Source organism: Schistocerca cancellata, chromosome 4 (assembly GCF_023864275.1).
Source record: "Schistocerca cancellata isolate TAMUIC-IGC-003103 chromosome 4, iqSchCanc2.1, whole genome shotgun sequence".
NCBI classification, from domain to species: domain Eukaryota; kingdom Metazoa; phylum Arthropoda; class Insecta; order Orthoptera; family Acrididae; genus Schistocerca; species Schistocerca cancellata.
Window position 1 is genome coordinate 859,106,679 of NC_064629.1, and position 23,912 is coordinate 859,130,590.

A 23,912-nucleotide genomic window follows, 5' to 3' on the forward strand; every position below is an offset into this window, starting at 1 on the left:
ACAAAAGGTTTCATTATTTGTCTTTTAATGTTATTTTTCATCAGGAAATTACTACAGTAATGTACATATCAGCCACAGAAACACGGATCCTTGCTGCAAGTCATGATAACAAAACCTTATTATAACAATAACCCTGGTACAATAATTTAATTTTCATGGTCCCATATCGATGTGACTGTAGTAGTAGTAGTAGTAGTAGTAGTAGTAATGATAGTGACAGATACAAAAAGAATTTATAGGTGTATAAAATAGATATTTTCTGACATAGCAAGTTCTGGGGATAGGAAATTTAAGGAGACTGCATCAGCTAAGAATACTGGGAAATGAGAGAGATTTATTGGAAAGAAGGATGTTCAAGATTAACGAGTGCATACGGGGACAATGGTAGTCTTTCTTGTTGCGTTAGTAGATACGTTGTTAATTGTCTTCTAAAGCTAGACATGTTATTTGGTTCTCTAATATAATGTGGGAGGTTATTCCAGAGATGAGTTCCTGCCACTGAGAAGGGCTTCAAGAAAGTGGCTGAACAATAGAGTGGAATAGAAAGGATTTTGGTCTGATTGGAACAGGTGTTTCTGCCATTTGATCAGACAAGAGCATCAAGATTGAGAACAGATACAAGGCCCAGTGTTAAGTGATAAGAGTATTATACCATAATATTTGTGTTTTCGTATAAGAATACTGTGAACTTCAAACAGAGCTAGCCAGAATCTTTCTGTCTGCTATTATTATGAATGTGAGCAGTATGTGCCCACACCTTTCCAAACATTATTCACACTACATTTCTTGCTAATTTGTTATTTCTGTGATAATTGTTGAGCCACTGAATTTAATAGTATATTTAGTTTTACTGTAAACTTTATTAATTAAAAGTGATGAGTAACTGAAGTTTAACGTAATGACATGAAGGGATAAATTTTGTATGAGTTAATCAATCAGATTAGACATGTTGACACCACTCATTAGAAAGACTGTCATCCAGTCTTCATATTAATGTATTTTGATTGTCATGAAATTAATTAACTTACCAGGTAATCAGCATTAAAATTCAGAAATACCTGGATTTTCCATTGCAGATTTAGCCATTGTACTTGCTAGATTCAATCTTTTTTTACCACTGTACTTTTGTTGACATAATTCTTTTAAACTGACTAACACTGACTAACACCCTTTACCAAATAATTAAGCCACTAATTAAGGATTTGCTTAAATTATCATAAATGTTTATAAGACTAACGATTGCACTTATACTCATAAATGGGTTGTTCCCAACACAGGCAAGCAAAATGGTTTCATGAATTTTTTTTACATTTTATTAATCCATCACATATTTTGTATAATGATTGGTGACATGCTGGTAAGATCATAGAGTGTTTACATTTCCATTCTACACATTTTGTAAACCAAATTATGTTGTAACGTGTAGCTCATCCAAATTAGCAAAGTATAACCTAGCAGTTTTACAAATGACTATTTAGTTTCCAAAATGCTGAAATATAATATGCCTGTGTCTTGTAAGGCCAACCATTCCCCAGAACTTTCAGTTTGGCACTGGAAATCTTAGAGACATCATCTATGTGAAAGTTCAGGAACTCTCGGGTACTCTGTCTTATGTTAGTGCCTGCTTAGTCTACAATCAACATCTTTTTCAGTATCCATAATAATGTGCTCAATTAACATATCTGTGGAAATCTGTCATCAGTGCTCACATATTCAGTATAGCTGGGTGACCCTATTAGTTTGTGAAATTCAACTAGTGAACACTATTAAACCCTACAAATTTTACTTCAAGCCAATGTGTGAGTAATTTGAGACTCCAATTGTGTACCACTGTGTTGTAAAGAACATTTGTTTTGTCACCTATCAAAAGACATTGTGTACTGATAGATGATATAAACTGAAGCCAATGCGGCCATGTGTTTGTTGTGTCGGCGTTCGACCGTGACTGTGACAATCACTGTGACTGTGTACTGTGAATATTCTGTAACTGCCATACTGGTAATTAGAACAGTTAAGATGCCTATGTGTGAACGTGAATGGTTTTTTTTTTTTTTTTTTTTTTTTTTTTTTTTTTTTTTTTTTTTTTTTTTTTTAGAACTGGAGCTGGTTGTTGTATTGTCTGTATTGACAAATGTGGGAAAAGCCATATTAGTTAAAAGTTGCCTAGTGTATATTGTTGAAATATTTCCCATGAGACTAGTTCGGCAGCAATTCAATGAAGTTTTCTCAGTCTGCACCTGCATACCGTATTTTATGGAGTATAATAACTTTTTTCTTCAAAAAATTGCCCCCAAAATTCTTATACTTGAAAGTAATATAAAAATATCCAATGTTTGACTTAAAATTCCTGCCATTCAACATTGAAAGAAAACTTGTGTGGAACTAAGCCAAATAGCAAATAAGGACAAAACTCCTCAGACATTTGATGTGCTGAGTAACAGAACTGTTGCCCTGAAAAGTGCTAAAACTGTAATTAGAAAAACAAGTGAATATGAAGAAATGCACTTCACTGTTGTCCTTCCATGTTGTGCTGAAGGACTAAACTTAATCCAGAGATAATTTTCAAGTGCAAAACAATGCCTAAACCTTCTGAAACACCATCTGGTGGTGGTGGTCACGCACATCACAAGGGTTGGATGCATGAGGCAGGTATGAAATTATGGTTTAACACAGTTGGGAGAGAGGAAAAGGTGCTTTACTGAAGATTATTTCTCTTCATGTGCTAGATCAGTTTAATAGTCATTTGAAAAATTCTGTGAAAGAGAAATTAGGACAGGGAAATACAGAGCTTATTGTTATTCTGGGAGGACTTACTTCACAATTGCAAACCCTTGTTATATCAGTAAACAAATGACTGAATGGAACAAATGGATGATGGATGAAACCCAGCATGAATTCATGCTGAAGGGAGGTTTAAGACGACCTATAATCAAATGGGTGTCAGTGGATAAAACAGTCTGGATCTTGAGTGAGACAAGACATTATTGTTAAAAATATCAAGATGTGCAGCATAAGTAATGCTGTTGATGGCAGTGAAGACCATCTCATATATTAAGAGGACTAGATGACGATATTGAGGAGGAGGAGGAGGAGGAGGAGGAGGAGGAGGAAGAAGAAGAAGAAGAAGGTCAGATGACTATTTTAAAGGTCAGTTCGGTTTCATAAACTTAAGAATTTTTTTTAGTCTGCCTTTGCAATTTAATAATCAAAATGGTAAAAATGTTATTTTTAAAAAATTGCTTAAAAATAAGTGTGCGTCTTATAGTCCGTACAATATGGTGCATACTCTGCAAGCCGCCGTTAGGTGCGTGGCAGAGGGTAACCTTTACCACTGCTACTCGTTTCAGTTCAAGAGCAAATGACTGCAGATTGCTGCCCACCCTGTCCATCTGGTAATTTATGTATACAGAAAATAATAGCTGTCCTATCACATTTCCCTCCATTCCAAGACAGCAGCCTGAAGGTAGCTGACTGTGCCCAACAGAGCATTCAGCTGTTCGTGAATTGCGGCCAACTCCTCCTGCCACTGCACACAGCATACACACATACTACTCATGCCAGCAGGACTAACTGAAGAAGTAAACTATAAAAGCAGACAGAGACTTAGATGCGTAACTTGCTATCCTCATGATGTCACCAATAGACACTAATGCCTTAATGAGTTTTGTGGAAGAAATGAAAACTGCACTACAAACTGCCTGAATTTAAACTCACAAAATATGAGATTAAACCTTTTAAATAGAAAAACACACACAAAATTTAAGAAATATGCCACTTTTAAAACACAGGGAAAGCTAAATATGTAACTTGCCACTCTGGAGATGTGAACAGTTGACAGCAGAGGGCCTGACTGACTGGCTTACTAAATAAGATTAGATAAGATTAGATTAAACCTCTTAGCTAGAAAAATATGCACAAAATTTAAGAAATGTGCAACTAGTAAAAAAACAGGAAGAAGTAAATATGTAACTTTCTGCTCTAGAAAATAAGTGATTTTCAGATAGATGACCTTAAAAACAGCACAATTAAATGTTTTTGACAAGTCACAAAAAATTCCAGTTAACAATATTTTGGCATTGAAATCTTGTATAATATTGTTTGTGAATTGAAAAATAGCGTTTATTCTGGAGAAACCCCTCTTGAAATCCAAATTGAGACTAAGTGTCTTACTTTGAGTGAGATGTTACAATTCTTGCCTACATAAGCTTTTCAAATACCTTCAAGGTTTAAGGAGGAGGTAAGTAATCAGACAGGTCGGTAATTATTAATATCGTGCTTAATATCTTTCTTATAAAGGGTACTGACAATACCTGTGACTGCAGTATCAATAAGTAAATTATTTTAATTAGTCAGCTCATAAATATGTGGATGTAACTTTTTATAGAGAGATCACATTAAATTATGACATATGATCAATTGTATGTAAAGCAAATGGAAGAGTTCAGTTCATTGATAAGATACTGGGGAAAATAATCAGTTTAGATAGGAGATTGCCACAAAAAATATCATGCACTCATTCCAATATACTGTTAAAGTGTATGAGACCAACACTAAATACAGCTAACAGAATGTTGAACATATATAAAGGAAGAGAGCATGAATGGTCACAGGTTTACTTGATGTAAGAGAGCAACATGAAAGTGCTGTAAAATATGAACTAACAGACACTCATAACTGGCCAAAGTGGCCGTGCGGTTCTCGGCGCTGCAGTCTGGAACCGCGAGACCGCTACAGTTGCAGGTTCGAATCCTGCCTCGGGCATGGATGAATGTGATGTGCTTAGGTTAGTTAGGTTTAACTAGTTCTAAGTTCTAGGGGGCTAATGACCTCAGATGTTAAGTCCCATGGTGCTCAGAGCCATTTGAACCATTTTTTGACACTCATAGATTGACATTCCGAAAAAGATTTGGAAACCAATATTGAGTGAGGACTCTAGGAATATAGTACAGCCCTCTGTGTATTGCTCCCAAAGTGACCACAATGACAAGATGGCGTAATGACAATACACAGACAGATTTAAGCAGTCTTTATTCCCGTGTTCCACGTACAAAGAAACCGTAACATGTGATACATGTGGAAATTTCTTTTGCCATGTGCTTTACAGTGATTTACAAAGGGTAGGTTTTGATGTAGGACACAGTGAGTAGTCACTGAATAGTGAATAGTATGGAGCTGTAACTACTTATCACTGCCCTCCACCCAACTCTCAGCTATATATTGTAGAGGAGCAATGCTTTGAAGAAGTGTTGTTTTTCAAATTTTGTGTAGCGTATCAGTAGCATAAATAATGTCCACTGTGATGTTGAGACTAAAAATTAGTGAACCAATTTAATTTTTAATTTTTTAAAATTATGACAGAAATGAGGTACTGTGAGGTACATTAATTATATGATGACCTTTTTTCAATTAAGGTTTCCACTTCAAAGAGTACTTGGAATCCACCATACCAAAAAAGTCACTGATCGACCAGGCCAGTGCTAAGTGTGAGATAGTCGATGAAATTCAATCACCTGAAAAGCTGTACTCATATATACGTTCCTGTCTTTGTTCATATCTTATTCAAGCTGCAAGTTCATTGAATGAGGTATGTGAACATTAACATTCTGTAGCTATTTTAATGTAGCTTTTGTGAATAGTTTTACAATGTGATTTTCTGTAACACAATGTTGTTCATACGAGAGCGTGCTGAAAAGTAATGCCTCCAAATTTTTTGTGTAAGAACTCTTAACACTCATTAATTATATATCTTCATTTTTCATGTCTACATATTTGCCATTCTATGCTGCTTCTGGGCTCTGAATTGTAGCATGTAACATAACTTAGTTGGTGTGTGAGAAACAGCATGCTCCAATCAATTTTTGAGTTTGTCCACATGAGGAGCACCTTCTGCTTCAGCATGACAATCCCAGTCAACACACGAGCACTGTGACATCTGGAATAATCCAGTGCCTTGGGTTTACTGTCATCGATCATCTTCCATACAGTCCCAACTTGGCCCCATCTGATTTTCATCTGTTTCCAAAACTTAAAGAACACCTTCAAGGGCTTCACTTTGATAGTGATGAAGTGGTTCAAGCAGTGGTGAGGTTGTCTCTCCATCAACAAAGTCAAACCTTCTATCAACAAATTAGCCCCTCGTTGGGTGAAATGTGTTTGTTGTCAGGGCAGCTATGTTGAGAAATAAATATGTAGACATGAAGAACATAGATATAGAATGTTAATAACATTTGTTGTATTTAAAAATCTTTGAAAGTTTTCACATAAAAAAATTCATAGGCATTATTTTTAGCACACCTTTGTAGTTTTACTTTTGAGAGTTTTTGTTGTACTATTAAATGAAAATTTGCATTTGGTTAGAAGTACTCTCTTTAATAAAGTTGCTTCTGTTTGTATCTGTTGTCATCCAAAGCCATCTTGAACCATTTGTTGAAATAATACTGTATAACTCAATAGAATGCCACATTTTAACAGCATCAACACATGTAATTTGTTATTCCCCATTCCATTGCCAATTTTGGTAGAATTTGCATTTTACAATTTTTTTGTACATTTCTGTTGTCCTGTGTACCTGATGGGTGAAACACTCTGATGGAAATTGAAAGTGTTGCATGATGAAGCTCAATTCCAATATTCATCAAACTTTGTATAGATGTGTATCACATAAGAGGCAATAAGTGATTAAACTTCATTCCGTTTGGAGCTGATGTTTATGTCAACATCAGTATGAGATGTGACACTGTCCCCCTGACTTGTTTTAGCACAAATACATTCTAGTATTTGATGTGGCACAAGAACAAATAGTCTCTGAATATTATCTTGAGAAATTTCATCCCATGCCTAAAATACAGGCTGCATTAGTTTGTGAAGATTGCTAGCTGGAGCCGGGTATGAAACTGCCTTCCCATCACATCCCAGACATGCTCCTAAGTGATAAATCAGGGGACCAGGCAGGCCAGTCCTGAGGCAATTTGTGACGTGAGCTTTAGGCTGGGGCCTTTAATTATCCTGCTGGAATGTGGCATGTGGTACCCTGGTCATGAAGGATATGACAACAGGGTTTACCAATCATGTTACAGACTGATGGTCATCCAGCCTTCCGTCAACAGTTACCAAATTAGTCCTGTTGTCGTATCCAATAGCTCCCCACACCATGATTGCAGGAATTGGTGAGGTGTGGGTCTTGAGAACTGTTACGTCCTCTGGCCATTCACCAGGTCACCTATGAACATAATTACATTTATCTTATTGCCACAAACAGTAATGAGACTCATTATTGAATAAATGTACCAGTTAACTCTGTTTCCACACCAAGCAGGTTTTTGTGGTCCATGGTATGGTGGCAGTGGAAAACTACACATGGCAACTGAGGATCTCTACCCAGCTTCCCATGTGCTGTTTCTGACAGTTCACGATGACACTCTGTCGTGATGTCTATCCAGATTTCAGCCATTTTCGTCCATCTATTTGTCAGAAGCATTCCAACAATACTATGATTTTCTCACAGTGTAACTCTTGTGGAAGGACCTGAGTCTACTCTTCTGGCCACATTATTGTTCTGAGTTCATTTCATAACCATTCCACAGTTATTGCAGTACAGCCAACTATCTTTGTGATGTGTCAGTATAATGCTTCAGTATCCCTCATGCCAATAATTAGACAGTTCTCAAAGTTCAAAAGACAATGATAAAATTCCACATGCATGTCCTCTAGGCATGCTGTGTTGTGATCTTGACCTTTAAAACTTCCGGTAGCATTACACACACCCAAAGCCATAATGTCCTGACATCATTCTTCATATGTAGGAATGGCTTTTTTTTCTGCACTGATGATAAGTTCAAATAAAGATGAAATTTTAATCAACAAATCCCACTGGCACTGAAATACACCAGTGTCAGTTTGGTAGCATCTAGTCAAGATGTTGATTTTGCAACTGTTTCCATTTCCTTCGATGTACAAATTTCTGACTCCTTTCATCCAACTTGTGTGTCTTGTTATGCATGACCCTCTTCCCTCCAGATTCCTGTGCCTCATTTTATCGATAAGAAGAAACTGTTTTTAAGTTCCATATTCTAGGCATCCACTATTGTGTCCAATTTGTAACTACCAGCTGTGCGTAGATTGTTCATTTCTGTGACTGTTTCATATATTGTCAACATTAGTTTCTGATCTTCATATTAAATGCTTGGTGCAAAGAGCAGTCTCTTAGAAATGGGTATGACTGGTATTAATATTGTAAGCCAATATTGTAATATTTTGAACCTTTGCTCCTTAGGAGGCTCAGAATAGTTTTAGTTTTGACAAATTATGGAAAATAAATAATTCCAAATGTGATTCTTAGGAGTGCGTTTCACATTTTAGACCAGCATCAAAAAGTTGACCGGTTGTACACTGATGGATCAAACAGTAGAATGACCTCGACTGCTAAATAATTTTTTGTAATCTAATCAGCAGCATCTACCTTGCAAAGGAATTTACAGTCTTCAGTGGTGAAAGAGCCCTCCAAGTGATACAACATATGTACCCAGCAGACAGTGGATCAGAAAGCAGGAAAGAGAGATTTTGCTCCATTGCATGCCAAAATACGTGGAAATAATAAAAAGGAAGAAAGGCAGATTAGGGTTTAATATCTCACCATTGATGAAGTCAATAGACAGAGAAAAAGTTTGGAAAGGGTGGGGAAGAAAATTGGCTGTGTCCATTTACAAGAACTGGCCTGGCATTCACTTTAAATTGTGTAGGAAAATCAGTATGGAAACAGGAGCAAATGGACAACCTGGTACAGAAGTCAAAGATTCATACCACGGATACAGATCATACAAAGGGAGATCTCCCTGCAGGAGGCTATGTCACTGTGGATGGTGATCACCATGTATAGGAGAGTAAGTGTGGTTGATAAAAGCCACTCTCAGACTGTTGTGTGCATCCTTGCGATCACTGAGACAGGATGAAGTCACATTGACTTGTCCCTCAGTAGGCACTGTCATTTGACACTTGGGCTATTTTATCTAGTGGGTAGGCACACCATTTTGAAATTATTAATGCACATATCTTTCAAGGAAGCCGTATTTAACAGAGTGCATTTTATATACTGACAAGAGAGTGGTAGTTCATTTATGTGACAGTATGCTCGTGATTTAAGCTTATGAGGGGTGTGGTATAGCTTAATGTCTTTGTTGTGAAATGGTAGGTAAGTTCAGCAGAAACAGTTGAATTTGAGATTGAGAAATGACTGTAGTATCTGAGTTTTGAAACTGGGAGTTCCTTCTTGTTCTTCTGCCTCTGGTACAAAAACCTTATTACTATGTTATAGAGATTGTTTTGCCCTAATACCTGAATTTTTGTTCTGTCAGAGTGACTTTTTTTTTAATCACCGTTACTTAGGCATTTTATTGTAAGTAACCCTATTTCACAAGTGTTACGATGAAGGTAAGCTATGAATACTTTTAACTGAGAAAAAAGGCATTGAAAAAAAGATTATACCCAACAGGACTTGGCTCTCTGTTGTTTGATAATGGAGTATTTAATGTTGGTAATTCTTTCAACACCCGCCCGAATCACCAAGTGCAGTAACTCATGTCCTCCAGGATTTGGATAGGTGAGTGTGTCTCAAATCAGATCCACCTTATAGATTAATAATAAGGACTGTTGAGCTGACCAGCCTGGATGTGGTTTTTAGGTGATTTCCCCACATCCAGCTAGGTGAATACCAAGCTGGTATCCACATTATGCCTATGATAGACATTATGTGAACTTAGATAATGTTCTCACATTTGAATGTGAGGTTTACCTTAGATGCGTATGGGTAGGGTACCCAAATTCTTTTGTGGGGGGAGTGGTGGTGTCAGGAAGAGCGTTCGGCCACCAGCTGTCACTAACAGTGCCAAAACGCATATATTAATGCATATAGAGAGAAACCTACTTGGTTTTAAAACAATTCACTACATAATTCACAGAAAGCCGATAAGAAAAAAAAAAAATTAGAAGCAAAGAAAGAGGAGCATAAATTAAAAAAGCATATTTCCAATAGTATACACAACAAACATGCTACAGTGAAGGCTCTAAGCTATTTTGAGGAACTCTTGTACAAAGTAACATAATTTGATTTTCTGTAATTTCTCACTCCCCCCCTTTTTTTGCCCCCCCCCCCCCCCCCCCCCCCCCCACAGTTATGATGGAATCCTGTTGATAATGTGACCTCTGGAATAATTTTTACCTTTCTATACAATCTCAGGAGTAGTGTTATCCAAGGGCAAAACATTTTCCATGTATTGTTCACAGGGAGAATGTTGCAGTTTCTTGGGAGTGATTGCTTACTATTAACTGCAAATAACATGAGGTAGTATATGTACAGTGATAACAGAATTGGGAGAAGCCTGTGTGAAGTACATGAATGAACCGAGCAAATCATTTTGATTTTCCTTCACTAGGTTAAGAATATTCTTTGTGAAAGTATAGAGCTGACCCAAAGTATTATGCCATTGGATATAATAGAGTGAAAGTATTCAAAGTAAACAAGCTTTTGCATTTCAACATCAGAGGCAGTGGAAATAATTATTATAGTAAACCACCATTTAATTTACAAATATGTGGTCTGATGACATTATGACAGAATAACGTTGTCTTAGATTTCCTCCTGCAGAAAGTGGTTAAAATCTTGTGAGCTTTTGACTGACTGACTTCTCCTCAAACGTTGTCAGGTATGAACTGAATGCCATGTAGGTGATGGGTTTGGCCTTTTATAGATGTGCAGTCAGTTGTGACATCATTGTTGCCGAGTCCCTCGCTGTATATGGCAGTATTTTATGCCACATGTTTGCCATGCCCACAAACTTCATCATAAAATAAGCTGGACCCTTTTAAAATCCAGCCACTAACAACTAGGGCCAAGTAAAATGGACTTCTTGTACCCTGCAACAATTCATTTGTCTTAGTGCTTCCAACTGACAAGGACAGTGGATCCTTAATTGTGAAACAAATTAAGATCCATAGATTTGGGTGAAAGTCATGGAGGACACACAACAGAAATTACTGTTAGAGCTCAATTTGTGTATTTTTCATTTCTATGTAAGGAGCTGTGCAGAACATGTTAGCATATAAGGCTTCACCTGTTGCTCTGCCTTTGATGTAGGATTTACCAATGGTCAGTCTTGAGGAAGTGGTAGTGGATGGATATGTGAGGTTTTAGACCGGGAATGATTGCAGGGATAGAGATAACTGTCTTGGACTGTCATGTAGTTTGATACAGATGTTAACTGAGGTTAGAATGGGAAATGGAAGGCAACATTAAGTGATGTTGTGCAGGGCAGTTGGATTTATTGAAACTAAACTACTAATTGTTGTCCTTTATAGGTTCCCTAACTCTGACCTCAGAGCATTTCTGCTCAAGCTAGAGAGGGTTCTGGGTTCACTTTATAGGAAGTACCAAAAACTAGTTCTATGTGGTGACTTCAATATTAATTTTGTATATGATTGTGCAAGAAAAAGGATGTTGGTAAATCTCCTTAACTCATATGATCTGATGCAGACTCTGCTTTTTTCCAAGTAGGGTGCAGGGGAACAGTAGCACAGCCATAGACAATATTTTTATACATTCTTCATTACTAGATGGGCATTCTGTTTGTAAAAGAGTGAATGGCCTTTCAGACTATAATGCACAAATTTTAACATTAAAAAGCTTTCGTACTCAAACAAATTTCATATGTAATTACAAACTCTGTAGGAAAGCCAATCCGACAGCAATAGAGAGGTATTTAAACCCTGTTAAGGAACAAGAGTGGCAGGATGTTTATAGTGCCGATAACATAGATGGCAAATATAATGCTTTTCTTAACACATTTCTCATGCTCTTTGAGAGTTGCTTTCCATTAGAATGTTCTAAACAGGGTACTAGCAGTAAAAGGCAGCCAGGGTGGCTGACTAGTGGGATAAGGATATCATGTAGAACAAAGCGGGAATTATATCAAAATATTAGTAGTTGTCACAATCAAGCTACAGTAACCCATAACAGACAGTATTGTAAGGTGTTTAAAATGTTATTAGGAATGCAAAGAATATGTGGTACGTGAATAGAATAGCTAATTCACAGGATAAAATTAAAACTAGATGATCAGTTGTGAAGGAAGTGTCGGGTCAGCAGCCCAGCGTCGACAATATAAAGTCAGTTCGTGTTAAAAATATTTCTGTTGCTGATAAGTTAGATATATGTGCAGTATTTAACAATTATTTTCTGAGTGTTGCTGGTGAATTAAATAAAAATTTAGTTTCTACAGGGAATCATATGACTTCCTTGGCGAATGCCTTTCCAAGACTGATGTTTGAAATACTCTTCTGTGATACTGACAAGGGGAGATTGAGTCAATAATTAAATCACTGAAGACTAAGGACTTTCATGGATATGATGGAGTGCCTAGCAGAATATTAAAGTACTGTGCTGCACATGTTAGCCCTCTATTAGCCATATTTTTAATTTTTCCTTTAAGAATGGTCAGTTTCCTGAACTATTAAAGAACTCAGTAGTAAAGCCACTTTATAAAAAGAGAGAAAGTTATAATGTAGATAATTTTAGACCTATTTGAATGCCATCAGTGTTTGCTAAAGTTATTGAAAAGGCTGTGTATGTAAGGGTAATTCATCATTTTTTATTACGTAATTTGCTATCAAATATATTGTTCGGCTTTAGAAGTCATTTAACAACTGAAAATGCTATATTCTCTTTTCTCTTTGAGGTACTGGATGGATTAAACAAAAGGTTTCAAACACTAGGCATAATTTTTTTTTTTTTTTTTTTTTATTTAACTAAGGTGTTTGATTGTGTTGATCACGAAATATTGCTGCAGAAATTGGACCTTTACTGAATAAAGGAAGCAGCTCACAATTGGTTTACCTCTTACTTTAACAACAGACAGCTAAAGGTCATTATTGACAGTGTTGATAATGGCTGTGATGTGGGGTCTGAGTGGGATACAGTCAATTGGGGGCAATCGGTGTTGGGGCCACTCCTGCACCTTATTTAGATAAATGATATGCCCACTAGTATCACGGGTAATTCTAAAATATTTCTGTTGCTGAAGACACTAGCCTGGTAGTAAAGGAAGTTGTGTGCAACATTGTCTCAGTTTCAAGTAGTGCAGTTGACATCAGTTATCATGGCTTTTAGGAAACAAACTAATGCTAAATCACAGTAAGACTCAGTTTGTACAAGTTTCGAACACAGGATTCAGCAAAACCTGACGTTTTAATGTCACAAAATGGGTGTATGATTAGTGAAATTGAACAATTTAAATTTGTAGGTGCTCAGATGGATAGTAAACTGTCATGGAAAGCCCATATTCAGGATTTTCTTCAGAGACTTAATACTGCCATTTTTACTATTAGAACGGTATCTGAAGTTAGTTATCGTTTGACACAAAAATTAGTCAGCTTTCCTTATTTTCATTCGCTAATGTGTGATATAAAAAAGAAAAAAAAAAACTGCAAACCTGCATTTGGACCGCACTTTCTTAACTCTTGTGCAGAAATGTGTGCAGTATGCTGCTGCATCCATTTCCAGTAAGCTATCACCAGAATTTAAAAATCTTGTCAAAGGGTGAGAGGAGGAGTGTGCCCACTTGTAGATACCATATGTGAGATGATTGTGGGAGAGAAAAGGCAGGGACATGTTGTTGTTACAGGTGATATTGGATAATACACGATTTGATCAAAAGTATCCAGACACCTGGCTGAAAATGACTTTGTGGTGCCTTCCATCAGTAATGCTGGAATTCAATATGGTGTTGGCCCACCCCTAGCCTTGATGACAGCTTCCACTCTCACAGGCATATGTTCAATCAGGTGCTGGAAGGTTCCTTGGGGAATTGCAGCCCATTCTTCACAGAGTGCTGCACTGAGGAGAGGTATCGATGTCGGTTGGTGAGGCCTGGCACAAAGTCGGCATTCCAAAACATTTCAAAGGAGTTCTATAGGATTCAAGTCAGGACTCTGTGCAGGCCAGTCTATTACAGGGATGTTATTGTCGTGGAACCACTCTGCCACAGGCCGTGCGTTATGAACAGGTGCTTGATCGTGTTGAAAGATGCAATCGCCATCCCCGATTTGCTCTTCAACAGTGGGAAGCAAGAAGGTGCTTAAAACATCAATGTAGGCCTGTGCTGTGATAGTGCCATGCAAAACAACATAGTGTATATGTTTACCATAGGTGCGTATGCTGTGGGAATGAAGCATTTGATGGGGGAAGGGCAGTAGTTGCCTAAGTGGAAGTTTTGTTGCTTGTTGGTTGACTTTAAATGGACTGTGTTTTGGATGTGAAGTAAAATAACATGGAGATCAGTGTCAAGGAAGGTGACTGGATTTGGAAGAGGTCCAGTGGAATATAACTTGAGAAAAGGAGTAAATCTATTGCAGGGATTGGAGATGTACTTCATGAGGAGTCCAGACCACAAATGTGTCATCGATAAATTTATATCCAGTGTCTGGGTGTTCAGGAATGCCACTTCCTTTCAGCCCCTGTAAAGGGTGGCATAAAGATGGGGCCATCCCAATTCATAACAGTCCTGCTGATGTGTCTCTAGGTCTAGCACTCAAACGTGAAGTATTTGTAGGAAACAATGGAGTTGCACTTCCTGCAACAGTGCAAAAGATGTGGTCTTGTTTGAGTTCCAGCAATGTGGAGAGCTTTAGCACAATGAACATTCACATAATGGGATTCATTAAAACACTCTTTACTAACTTAACATTTCTATTCATTTAATATATGTTAAGATCCATGTCAAACCAGACTGTAATACTGGAAGGTAGATATAAGGGGCAGTCAAATGAAAATGAAGCACATGGGAAAAATTAAGTAAACTTTTTATTATTTCAAAAGTAATCACAATAATGTTAGTACTTGTATCCAACTATAAGATAAGACCATCAATGCCTTTATGGAAAAATGTTTGCTGTTGCCTACAGAACCATGATTGTACCTAGATGTGCACTTCATCAGAAGGAAATCAATGACCACAAGTGTCTTTCTTCAGGACTCCAAAAATATAGAAATTGCATGGGGGAGAGAGGATGTGTAAGGGGTTCCCAGGAACAATTCTGCTGTATACTACAAGCTGTTTTGGCAACATGTGGGGTATTTTGGGTATTTTCCACAATATCTGTTGTTCTATTTTCTCAATGACACTGATAGTTAATGATGATATCTCAACTGCATAGTGTGTTTTTGTGTGAATTACTCTGAACAGCCTAAGCAACATGCAGTCAACATATCCTCTCCTCTCCCCCCCCCCCCCCCCCCTCCCCCAATGCAATTTCTATATTTTTGGAGTCCTGAAGAAAGACACTTCATTGATTTCTTTCTGATGAAGTAGTGCAAATCTAGGTGCAATCATGGTTCTGTAGGCAACAGCAAACATATTTCCATGAAGGCATTGATGGTCTTATCTTATAGTTGGCTACAAGTACTAACATTATTGTGCACGTTGCTTAGGCTTTTCAGAGTAATTCACACAAAAACACACTATGCAGTTGAGATATCATTAACTATCAGTGTCATTGAGAAAATAGAACAACAGATATTGCGGGAAATATCTAAGACACAAGTGACCTATGAATATCCCAGAAAATCTCCTGTAATGTAAATGAGACTGAAATAAAAAAAAAAAAAAAAAACAAAGTATGATGTTAGCTAGAACATGAAAGAATGTTGTGAAAGTTGCTGTTGATCTACTCTCAGCTAGATGGACCATGTACAGACAGTAGATTCTCTAAATTTCATGTTTAAATAACAAAAAGAAAATGGTCTGAAACTCAAAAATGCTTGGACATTAGAAAAATGACAGACCCGTAACACGATGTTTAATTTTCGGAGGACAGAAACAGTACTGCTTGGGGAAGTGCAAGTGAGATTCTTCTTGCTTGATTGAAGATATACAAACACATTAAAAATATTTCATCTCCATTAAGCTACATGTTCATGTCTGCTCATGTTTCAAAGCATAAATTAGTGAGACTATGCATCAGGGCATTTGCAATCTGTTTTCTGCCATTCCCACAATCTTTGTTCTTATATTGATGTATTTTAATGATATTGTTGTAGTGTATCTTGTTTTATTTTTGTCTCTTTGCATTGAAGCTAGAGAGACGTGAATTTTAATGTCCAGGTACATACCCATTGCTTGAGGCAGTTCATATTGTCTGCGTTTGATATGGCACGGGAGATCCAAATTACTCCAAAAAGAATTCATTATGCTCAGAAAAAAGAAGAGGAGCTTTACAGAAATTTGATGAACTTTGCATGTGAAAAACAAGAAGAGATTCGTAGGCTGGTTGAAGTAAAACTACATGAAATGAAAGAAAGTTTGATTGAGAGTGCAGTCAACTACAAATACCAAGGTATGTGCAGAAAAGTATATATTACTTTCTTTATGGCCCTTTGTTAATTAGTGTTACAGTTCTGTAGGTTTTATTTACTGTCTCACAGTGAAATACATGTTAAGTAATTGTGGTCCGAAGATGGAAATAAGATACCAAACGACTTCCTGAATAATTATAAGGATTGTATGAGTAAAGGTAACCTCTCAATGCATATTTGAGGTATTGAGGGGTTGACAGGCACATGAACAAGACTGATAACATTAGTGAGCACACACATAGGTGTATTGTCCTGGTTGACTACATTGTACTGGTACTGCTGCTCGACTGAGCTCTCTCCTTGGTCACACACTGTTATACTGTAATAACATCTGAAATAATTTGGTTGAGGGTCAGTATTGCAGGATGGTCTAATATTATAGTCTGATACTTTTATGGACAACCAACCTTAGGAGTTGTGTTGGTAGTTTGCTTCAGGGAAAATGTCATGTTTAAATTTGCTGTGCCACATACGTGGAGATATTATGGAATCAATTTGTGGGGGCATCATTTTAGCACTTCCAGACAAGCACTGTACAGTAGCCCAGGTGTAATTCTACAGGTGAAGAGCACCCCCCCCCCCCCCCCCTTCCACACACACACACACACACACACACACACACACACGCACACAGGAATTTCCTAAGTCCGTCGGAATGCACAATGGACATAAATTGTTTGCACGTGATCAGAGAGTCTCCACCAGCTTGAACAGTCCCCTGCTGACATGCAGGGTCCATAAATTCATCTGCTCAATACAATTTGAAACGAGACTTGTCCGACCAGGCAACGTGTTTCCAGTCATCAACAGTCCAATGTGGGTGTTGATGTGCCCAGGTGAGGCGTAAAGCTTTGTGTCGTGCAGTCATCAAGGGTACACAAGAGGGCCTTCAGCTCTGAAAGTCCATATTGATGATCTTTCATTGAATGGTTCACACGCTGACACTTATTGATGGCTCAGCATTGAAATCTGCAGCAATTTGCAGTAAGGTTGTACTTCTCTCACATTGAACGATTCTCTTCAGTCGCTGTTCATCCCGTTCTTGCAGGATCTTTTTCCGGCTGCAGTGCTGTTGGAGATTTGATGTTTTACCGGATTCCTGATATTCACAGTACACTTGTGAAATGGTCGTATGCGAAAAGCCCCCCTTCATCACTACCTCGGAGATGGTGTGTCCCATTGCTAGTGCGCTGACTACAACACCACATTCAAACTCGCTTAAATCTTAATAACCTGTCATTGTAGCAGCAGTAATTGGTCTAACAACTGCACTAGACACTTGTCTTATATAGGTGTTCCTACCACAGTGCCATATTCTGCCTGTTTACATATATCTGTATTTGAATACGCATGTCTATACCAGTTTCTTCGGCGCTTCAGTGTATATCCACATTCTTGTTCCTTAAGTGACATGAATATTAATTGTAGTAAACATAAATGGTGTATATAGTCTACCCATTATAATTTTCCGATATTTCTGTTGTTTCTGTATGTCTGTTTCACCTTGGTTCCTAAGGCCTGTTTCTCAGATCTTCGGATGTACGTGAATGGAATAGAAATAAAAATAGTATTTCATACTGTCACAGGACATGTCATATACAATAGTTTTATTGAAACCTTGAGGAATATATAGTTGTATGCCTACATAGGTATATGTAAAATTAGCATATACATGTGTTTAAAGAAAGTGTATGCACGCTTGTGCTGGATGTAAAATACCCAGTGAAAAAGTGAGGTTACCAGTGGCTATGATGTTTGTGTATTAGTGTTGAGGACAGCTTGCTAAGTGTGTAGATGACAGAAAACTCTGTATGTGGAGGTAAGGTCAGGTGTTATTGGTAGAGTGCAGGGGTATAATGTTGATACAAATGAAATTTTGTGACATCAGTGTGTTGTGTTTTGTTCAATCTGAAATACTGTTCCATAAAAAAATTCTTTATTTTTGGTAGTTTTCACAAACCAAAATTCATCCAAAATTGTTTAAGGTTTTGGAGTTGTGTACTCCTTCATTCCCAACAGTAATGAAAGACTAAATTCAAAAGTGACCATCCTTCTATTGAATATATGTGTGTGCAGACATCTCAAAACTGCAGCTGCAGTTGAAAAAATTGAGAAAGTGCACAATAAGATATTAAATGATTGGCGATAAAATGTCTATGATTAGGTTTCTTCCAATATTTTGAGATCCATCTACAGTTCTGCATAGATACAAATTGCAAGTGTTAACCATGAATATTTTGCAGTGAGGGAACTCGTATTAAAAAGTAATGTTGGAATTAGTTAATGAGAGAATAGTGTAGCAACTTATAATTTAAAAAATAAAGTGCTAGAATTTAACAGCTGAAAAAAGCCAACGATGAAAAAGCAAAAGATACCTTATTGTGAAAATGGTTAAGTGAAGTGAAAAGTCAGTGCTAATCAAGAATGAATGAAAAGTCATTAAACTAAGATTTGATTGAAAATTAAGAAAATTTTTTGTAGAGGGGAAAACCTTTCCCTGTGCCAAAAACCTTTTTATAGTAACTTTTAAGTCAGTAATAAATAGTGTTGTTAAGCATTTCATCTTAATTTGGATTCTTCGTACAGAGGCAAATCTTTGAGAGAAAGATATTAAGCAAAATATTTGTTCGCAAGAGGAACACCCAGACACAGGTATGGAGTAAATATTAATATTAAGAGGTCAGGAACTAGCAGACCTATACCCGCAAGCTGATGTTGTCTAAAGGATGGAGACAAGAAGATCGATGTGGGCTGGTGGACACCTGATTACGATGAAAGAGGAAATGCTACCGTGAGCAGCAGTCTCAAAATCTGTGGTAGGTAGAAGAGGCCAGGAAGGCCACGGACAAGATTGAAGGGTGATATCAACAGGCATATGGAGGAATGAGCCTGAGGAAAGGAGAATTGACCATGGAAGCCAGGAACAGAAATGAATGGTGGAAGAAGGTAGGTCTCCCAGACCAAAGTGACAAGAAGAAGAAGAAGAAGAAGAAGAAGAAGAAGAAGAAGAAGAAGAATACAGAAGCCAGGGTTTATTCTTTTACTTATGTTGTACATATTTGTTAGTGGATCTTAATTTGTTTCAGGAAACACCCTGTTATAGAGGTATCAGGTCAAACTCGCTGTTTTTGTCTCAGACTCGCTGTTTTTGGCTCAGACCCATTGTTCTCAGTTCAAACTCACTCTTCTTGGGTCTGTTGTGAACCTATTGAGTAAGTGGTTGTAATTGAAGACGTATGTCGTATTACCAGAACTTATATAATCAGGAGGAACCAGTTTTAAATCATTTTGTCTAAGTAAAACAATGCGCTCTCTCTCTCTCTCTCTCTCTCTCTCTCTCTCTCTCTCTCTCTTTTGAAAAAAAAACAATTTTTTTTATAAATTTGTTTGGAAACAATGTATTTGTAGAGAGAGGTAAATGAAGTAAACTTCAAGTAGTTTATGCTGGTACAGCTATCGCTTGAGACTGGCACAATAGCTCTAAATCACAGTTGTTGTGAGTAAATACATTTAATAACAGTGCAGCTGAAAGACGTTATCCTCCACAAAATTTTGCAGGACTGTGGATGCAGGAGAACATAAAATAATTTAATTGATATGTTCTGGTTAATTTTGCACTTTTAGTCCTTTGGTTTTGTGTATTAAATATGTTAGATTAATAATTTCTTATATATTTATTCCAATATCTTATGTTCCTTTTCAGCTGTTAATCTCCTTGAGAACCAGGAAGTCAGATCAGCACAATCAGTGCATGTTGCTACATCAGAGATTCACTATTTAATACTGAGCCGTATAAACAGTTCAGTGGCAACACAGATAATTCAGTCAGTAGATTGTTTACAGGATACCTATGTCGGAACACTACAGCGATGTTTAGAGAGCTTAGAAAAAAATTGTTATGAACAAGAGGGAAATCTTCTTGCCAGTGATGCTGTAAGACAAGTGAGTACTTGAAACAGTTCTTTGTAACATAACTTCTTGCGTAGTCAATTTGGTTTTGTCCCTATTGGTATGTTTCAGTTGTGATGTTGTCTTCCTATGAGTTAATTTTTTTTTTTTTCATTTTTTCTTCTGTTTCTTAATTGTGCATTTCTATCACTATAGTTACAACTAAATATTCATTTGTGCACCTTTTGATGTGTAAATGTACTTACATAGAAAAATTTTAAGCATGCATGAGAGGTAAGTGAAGAAATATTTTTTTACATATTCCTTTCCCGTAATTTTTCTTGGGATCATCTGAGCTGAGCTCTTCAGTCAAGGAACAAATCACTGTATACACAGTTCACAAAATGCTGATAGAAATAGAGAAATATGTGCAAACTAGAGATTTCTTATACTGTATCCAAATAAATAATCTAATGCAGGCAAAGGCCTCTAAATTGAGAGGATACCCCAAGAAAACATCTCAACTTAGATTCAAGAATGTGAGGCTTACCATTAAATTTTACAGTTCTGGTGGAATTTATTGAAATGTAACTTATAGAATAGTTAGTGGAGGTATGTACCATCTATACAACTAAATGAAGGCAATATGTTTATTGCCATACACGTTTCACTTCTTTTATTTGGGAAGCATCATCAGTGGCCTGAAATACATGTTACTTTTTATGCATACAATAAACATATTATGTGATAAATATAATATGCTGCTATATTACATTTTATCATGGTTTTCTCTTGCTTTTTATGTTAGAAGCAACTTGTGTAGCACAAGTTCAGTATTGTGTATGTATCGTTCAGTGTTACTTATGATATCCAGTGCAGTAACACCAAACGATACATTCACAATACGAAACTTGTGCTAAAAGAGTTGCTACTAACCTAAACAGCAAGAGAAAAACATGACAAAATGTAATATAGCAGCATATTATATCTGTCACATAATACATGTATTGTATGTATAAAAAGAAACATGTATTTCAGGCCACTGATGATGCTTCCCAAATAAAAGAAGTGCAGTGCGTATGGCAATAAACATACTGCCTTCATTTAGTTGCATAAATGGTACATACCTCCACAAATTTAGAGTAACCAAGGGAAAGACGGAAAACAGATAAAAACGATGATTATAGAATAGTGTCATTGGTTAAAGAAGAGTTACACAAATGTAAATCCTGTTTTTGTCTAACCTTCATTGAGTGAGTGCTGCTGTTCTTTTAAAATGAGAGGGATCTGTAGAGGGTAAAACTATAGGTTAATGCAGAAATTTAAATACAACCAACAAATAATTAAAGCAGGGTGCAAATGCTACTCTGTGAAATGATGAGACTGGCATATGAATTCAGGGCAGACCACATCAAACCTGTCAGAAGACTGATATACACTGAGGTGACAAAAGTCGTGCAATAGTGATATGCACATATATAGATGGTGGTAGTATCCTGTACACAATGTATAAAAGGGCAGTGTGTTGGTGGAGCTGTCATTTGTACTCAGGTGAAGAATATGAAAAGGTGTCCAATGTGATTATGGCCACAGAACCAAAATTAATAAACTTTGATCCTGGAATGGTAGTTGAAGCTCTAGGCTCATGGGACATTTCATTTTGGAAATTGTTAGGGACTTAAGTATTCTGAAATGGACAGTGTCAAGAGTGTGCCAAGAATACCAGATATCAGCTGCTACCTCTCACGATGGACAAAATGGTGGCCGACGGCCTTCTCTTAATGGCAAAGAGCAGCAGTGTTTACATAGAGTTGTCAATGCTAACAGACAAGCAACACTATGTGACATAATGACAGAAATCAATGTGGGATGTACAATGAACATATTTGTTAGGACAGAGTGGTAAAATTTGGCATTAATGGGCTATGACAGCAAGTTAGTGGCATAAGTGCCTTGTTAACAGCATGGCATTGTCTGCTACACCTCTTCTGGGCTCTTGACCATAATGGTTGGACCCTAGATAATTCGAAAACCATGGCCTGGTCAGATGAGTCCAGATTTCAGTTGGTAAGAGATGATGATAAGGTTAACATGTGGTGCAGACCCGTGAAGCCATGGAACCAAGTTGTCAACAAGACATTGTGCAGGCTGGTGGTGGCTCCATAATTGTGTAGGCTGTGTTTACATGGAATGGACTGGGTCCCCTAGACCAATTGAACTGATCATTGACTGTAAATGGTCATGTTTGGCTACTTCGAGACCATTTGCAGCCATTGATAGACATCATGTTCCCAAACAATGATAGAATTTTTATGGATAATAATGTGCCCTGTCATTGGGCCACACTTGTTAATGATTGGTTTGAAGAACATGCTGGTCAATTCAGGTGAATGATTTGGCCACCCAGATCGCCCTATCTCTCTCTCTCTCTCTCTCTCTCTCTCTCTCTCTCTCTCTCTCTCTCTCTCTCTCCCTCTTCCCCTGCGGGTCCGGGGGTAAGAATAGGCCTGAGGTATTCCTGCCTGTCGTAAGAGGTGACTAAAAATAGTTTCACATGTTTTGGCCTTTATGTGATGATCCTCTGTAGGTTTGACCTCCATTCTTCAAAATTTTCCCAAAGAGCGAGCCAATTGGGGAAGGGTGCCTTTCATGGTGCATTGTGTCCATCTTGCATTGAGATCTTTAGCCCATTTTCTCATTGTCGCATTTCAGTCCCGCTCATTCTCCATCTCTTGGGCGATAACTTCTTGGCTGTGTTTTCCACTATGCACTAAGCAGTGGCACTTTCTGCGTTGACGATGACCATGGACTTCTTTAGACATGATATCCAGCACGGTAGCCAGTCCTTTGTAGTGGGGCCACCATGTACCCTGTTGGTTGCTCTGCTGATGCCTGCGCCGTTAACTCCCCATGTATGTCAAGGGGTAGATGCCCATCCCCCTGGGGCATCGGGATTCCCGGCAATGGCCATCCTTCCAGGTGGCCTTTGCTGGGGCTTGGTGGCTCCCAGGGGAGGGCTCCTGGTCGTAGAGGGTGGCATCAGGGCGGATGACACACAATGAAGCATAGTCCATCATCTCTTGCTGGTGGTGAAACACCAGCTGTCTCTAAGCGTCAATTCAACATACAGAAGTACGACCCCAAATCGTTTCCCTCCCTGACCACACCATAGGAGGAATGTCAGGCTAAGGATGGCAGCGGATCTTATTTGCCCCAGTACCTTGTATGTTCGAGAGCTGACGGGGAATCTTTCATGCCAATGAAACCTCAGTTTTTTGTTGAGCATTTAGAGGACAAGTTTGGGAAGGTGGAAGGCTTGTCCAAAATCAGACCTGGGTTAGTCTTGATCAAAACAGCATCCATCCTCTTCCCAGTCACGGACGTTACTCGCTTGTGACAAGCTGGGGGATGTTTCTGTAACCATCACGCCCCATAAGAGCTTAAATATGGTCCAGGGTGTTATATTTCACAGGGACCATCTTTTGCAGTCTGACGATGAGCTGAGCACCAATTTAGAGCGGCAAGGTGTACATTTCATTTGGCGTGTCCACCAGGACCCAAGGGATAATTAGGTTGCCACCAGTGCCTTTGTCTTGGCTTTCTAGGGCGATACATTGCCCGAGAA

At 37.8% G+C, this 23,912-nt stretch overlaps 1 protein-coding gene across 1 annotated transcript in view; it reads left to right on the plus strand.

Annotated features, from left to right (window-relative positions):
* The window catches only part of LOC126184989 (dual serine/threonine and tyrosine protein kinase-like), a 295,254-nt gene that overhangs the window by 159,596 nt on the left and 111,746 nt on the right, over positions 1-23,912 (plus strand). Inside the window, exons 6-8 of the mRNA XM_049927698.1 lie at positions 5,412-5,584; positions 16,149-16,380; positions 20,103-20,341. Coding sequence (XP_049783655.1) covers positions 5,412-5,584; positions 16,149-16,380; positions 20,103-20,341 — 644 coding nt within the window. The remainder of the gene's footprint in view (positions 1-5,411; positions 5,585-16,148; positions 16,381-20,102; positions 20,342-23,912) is intronic.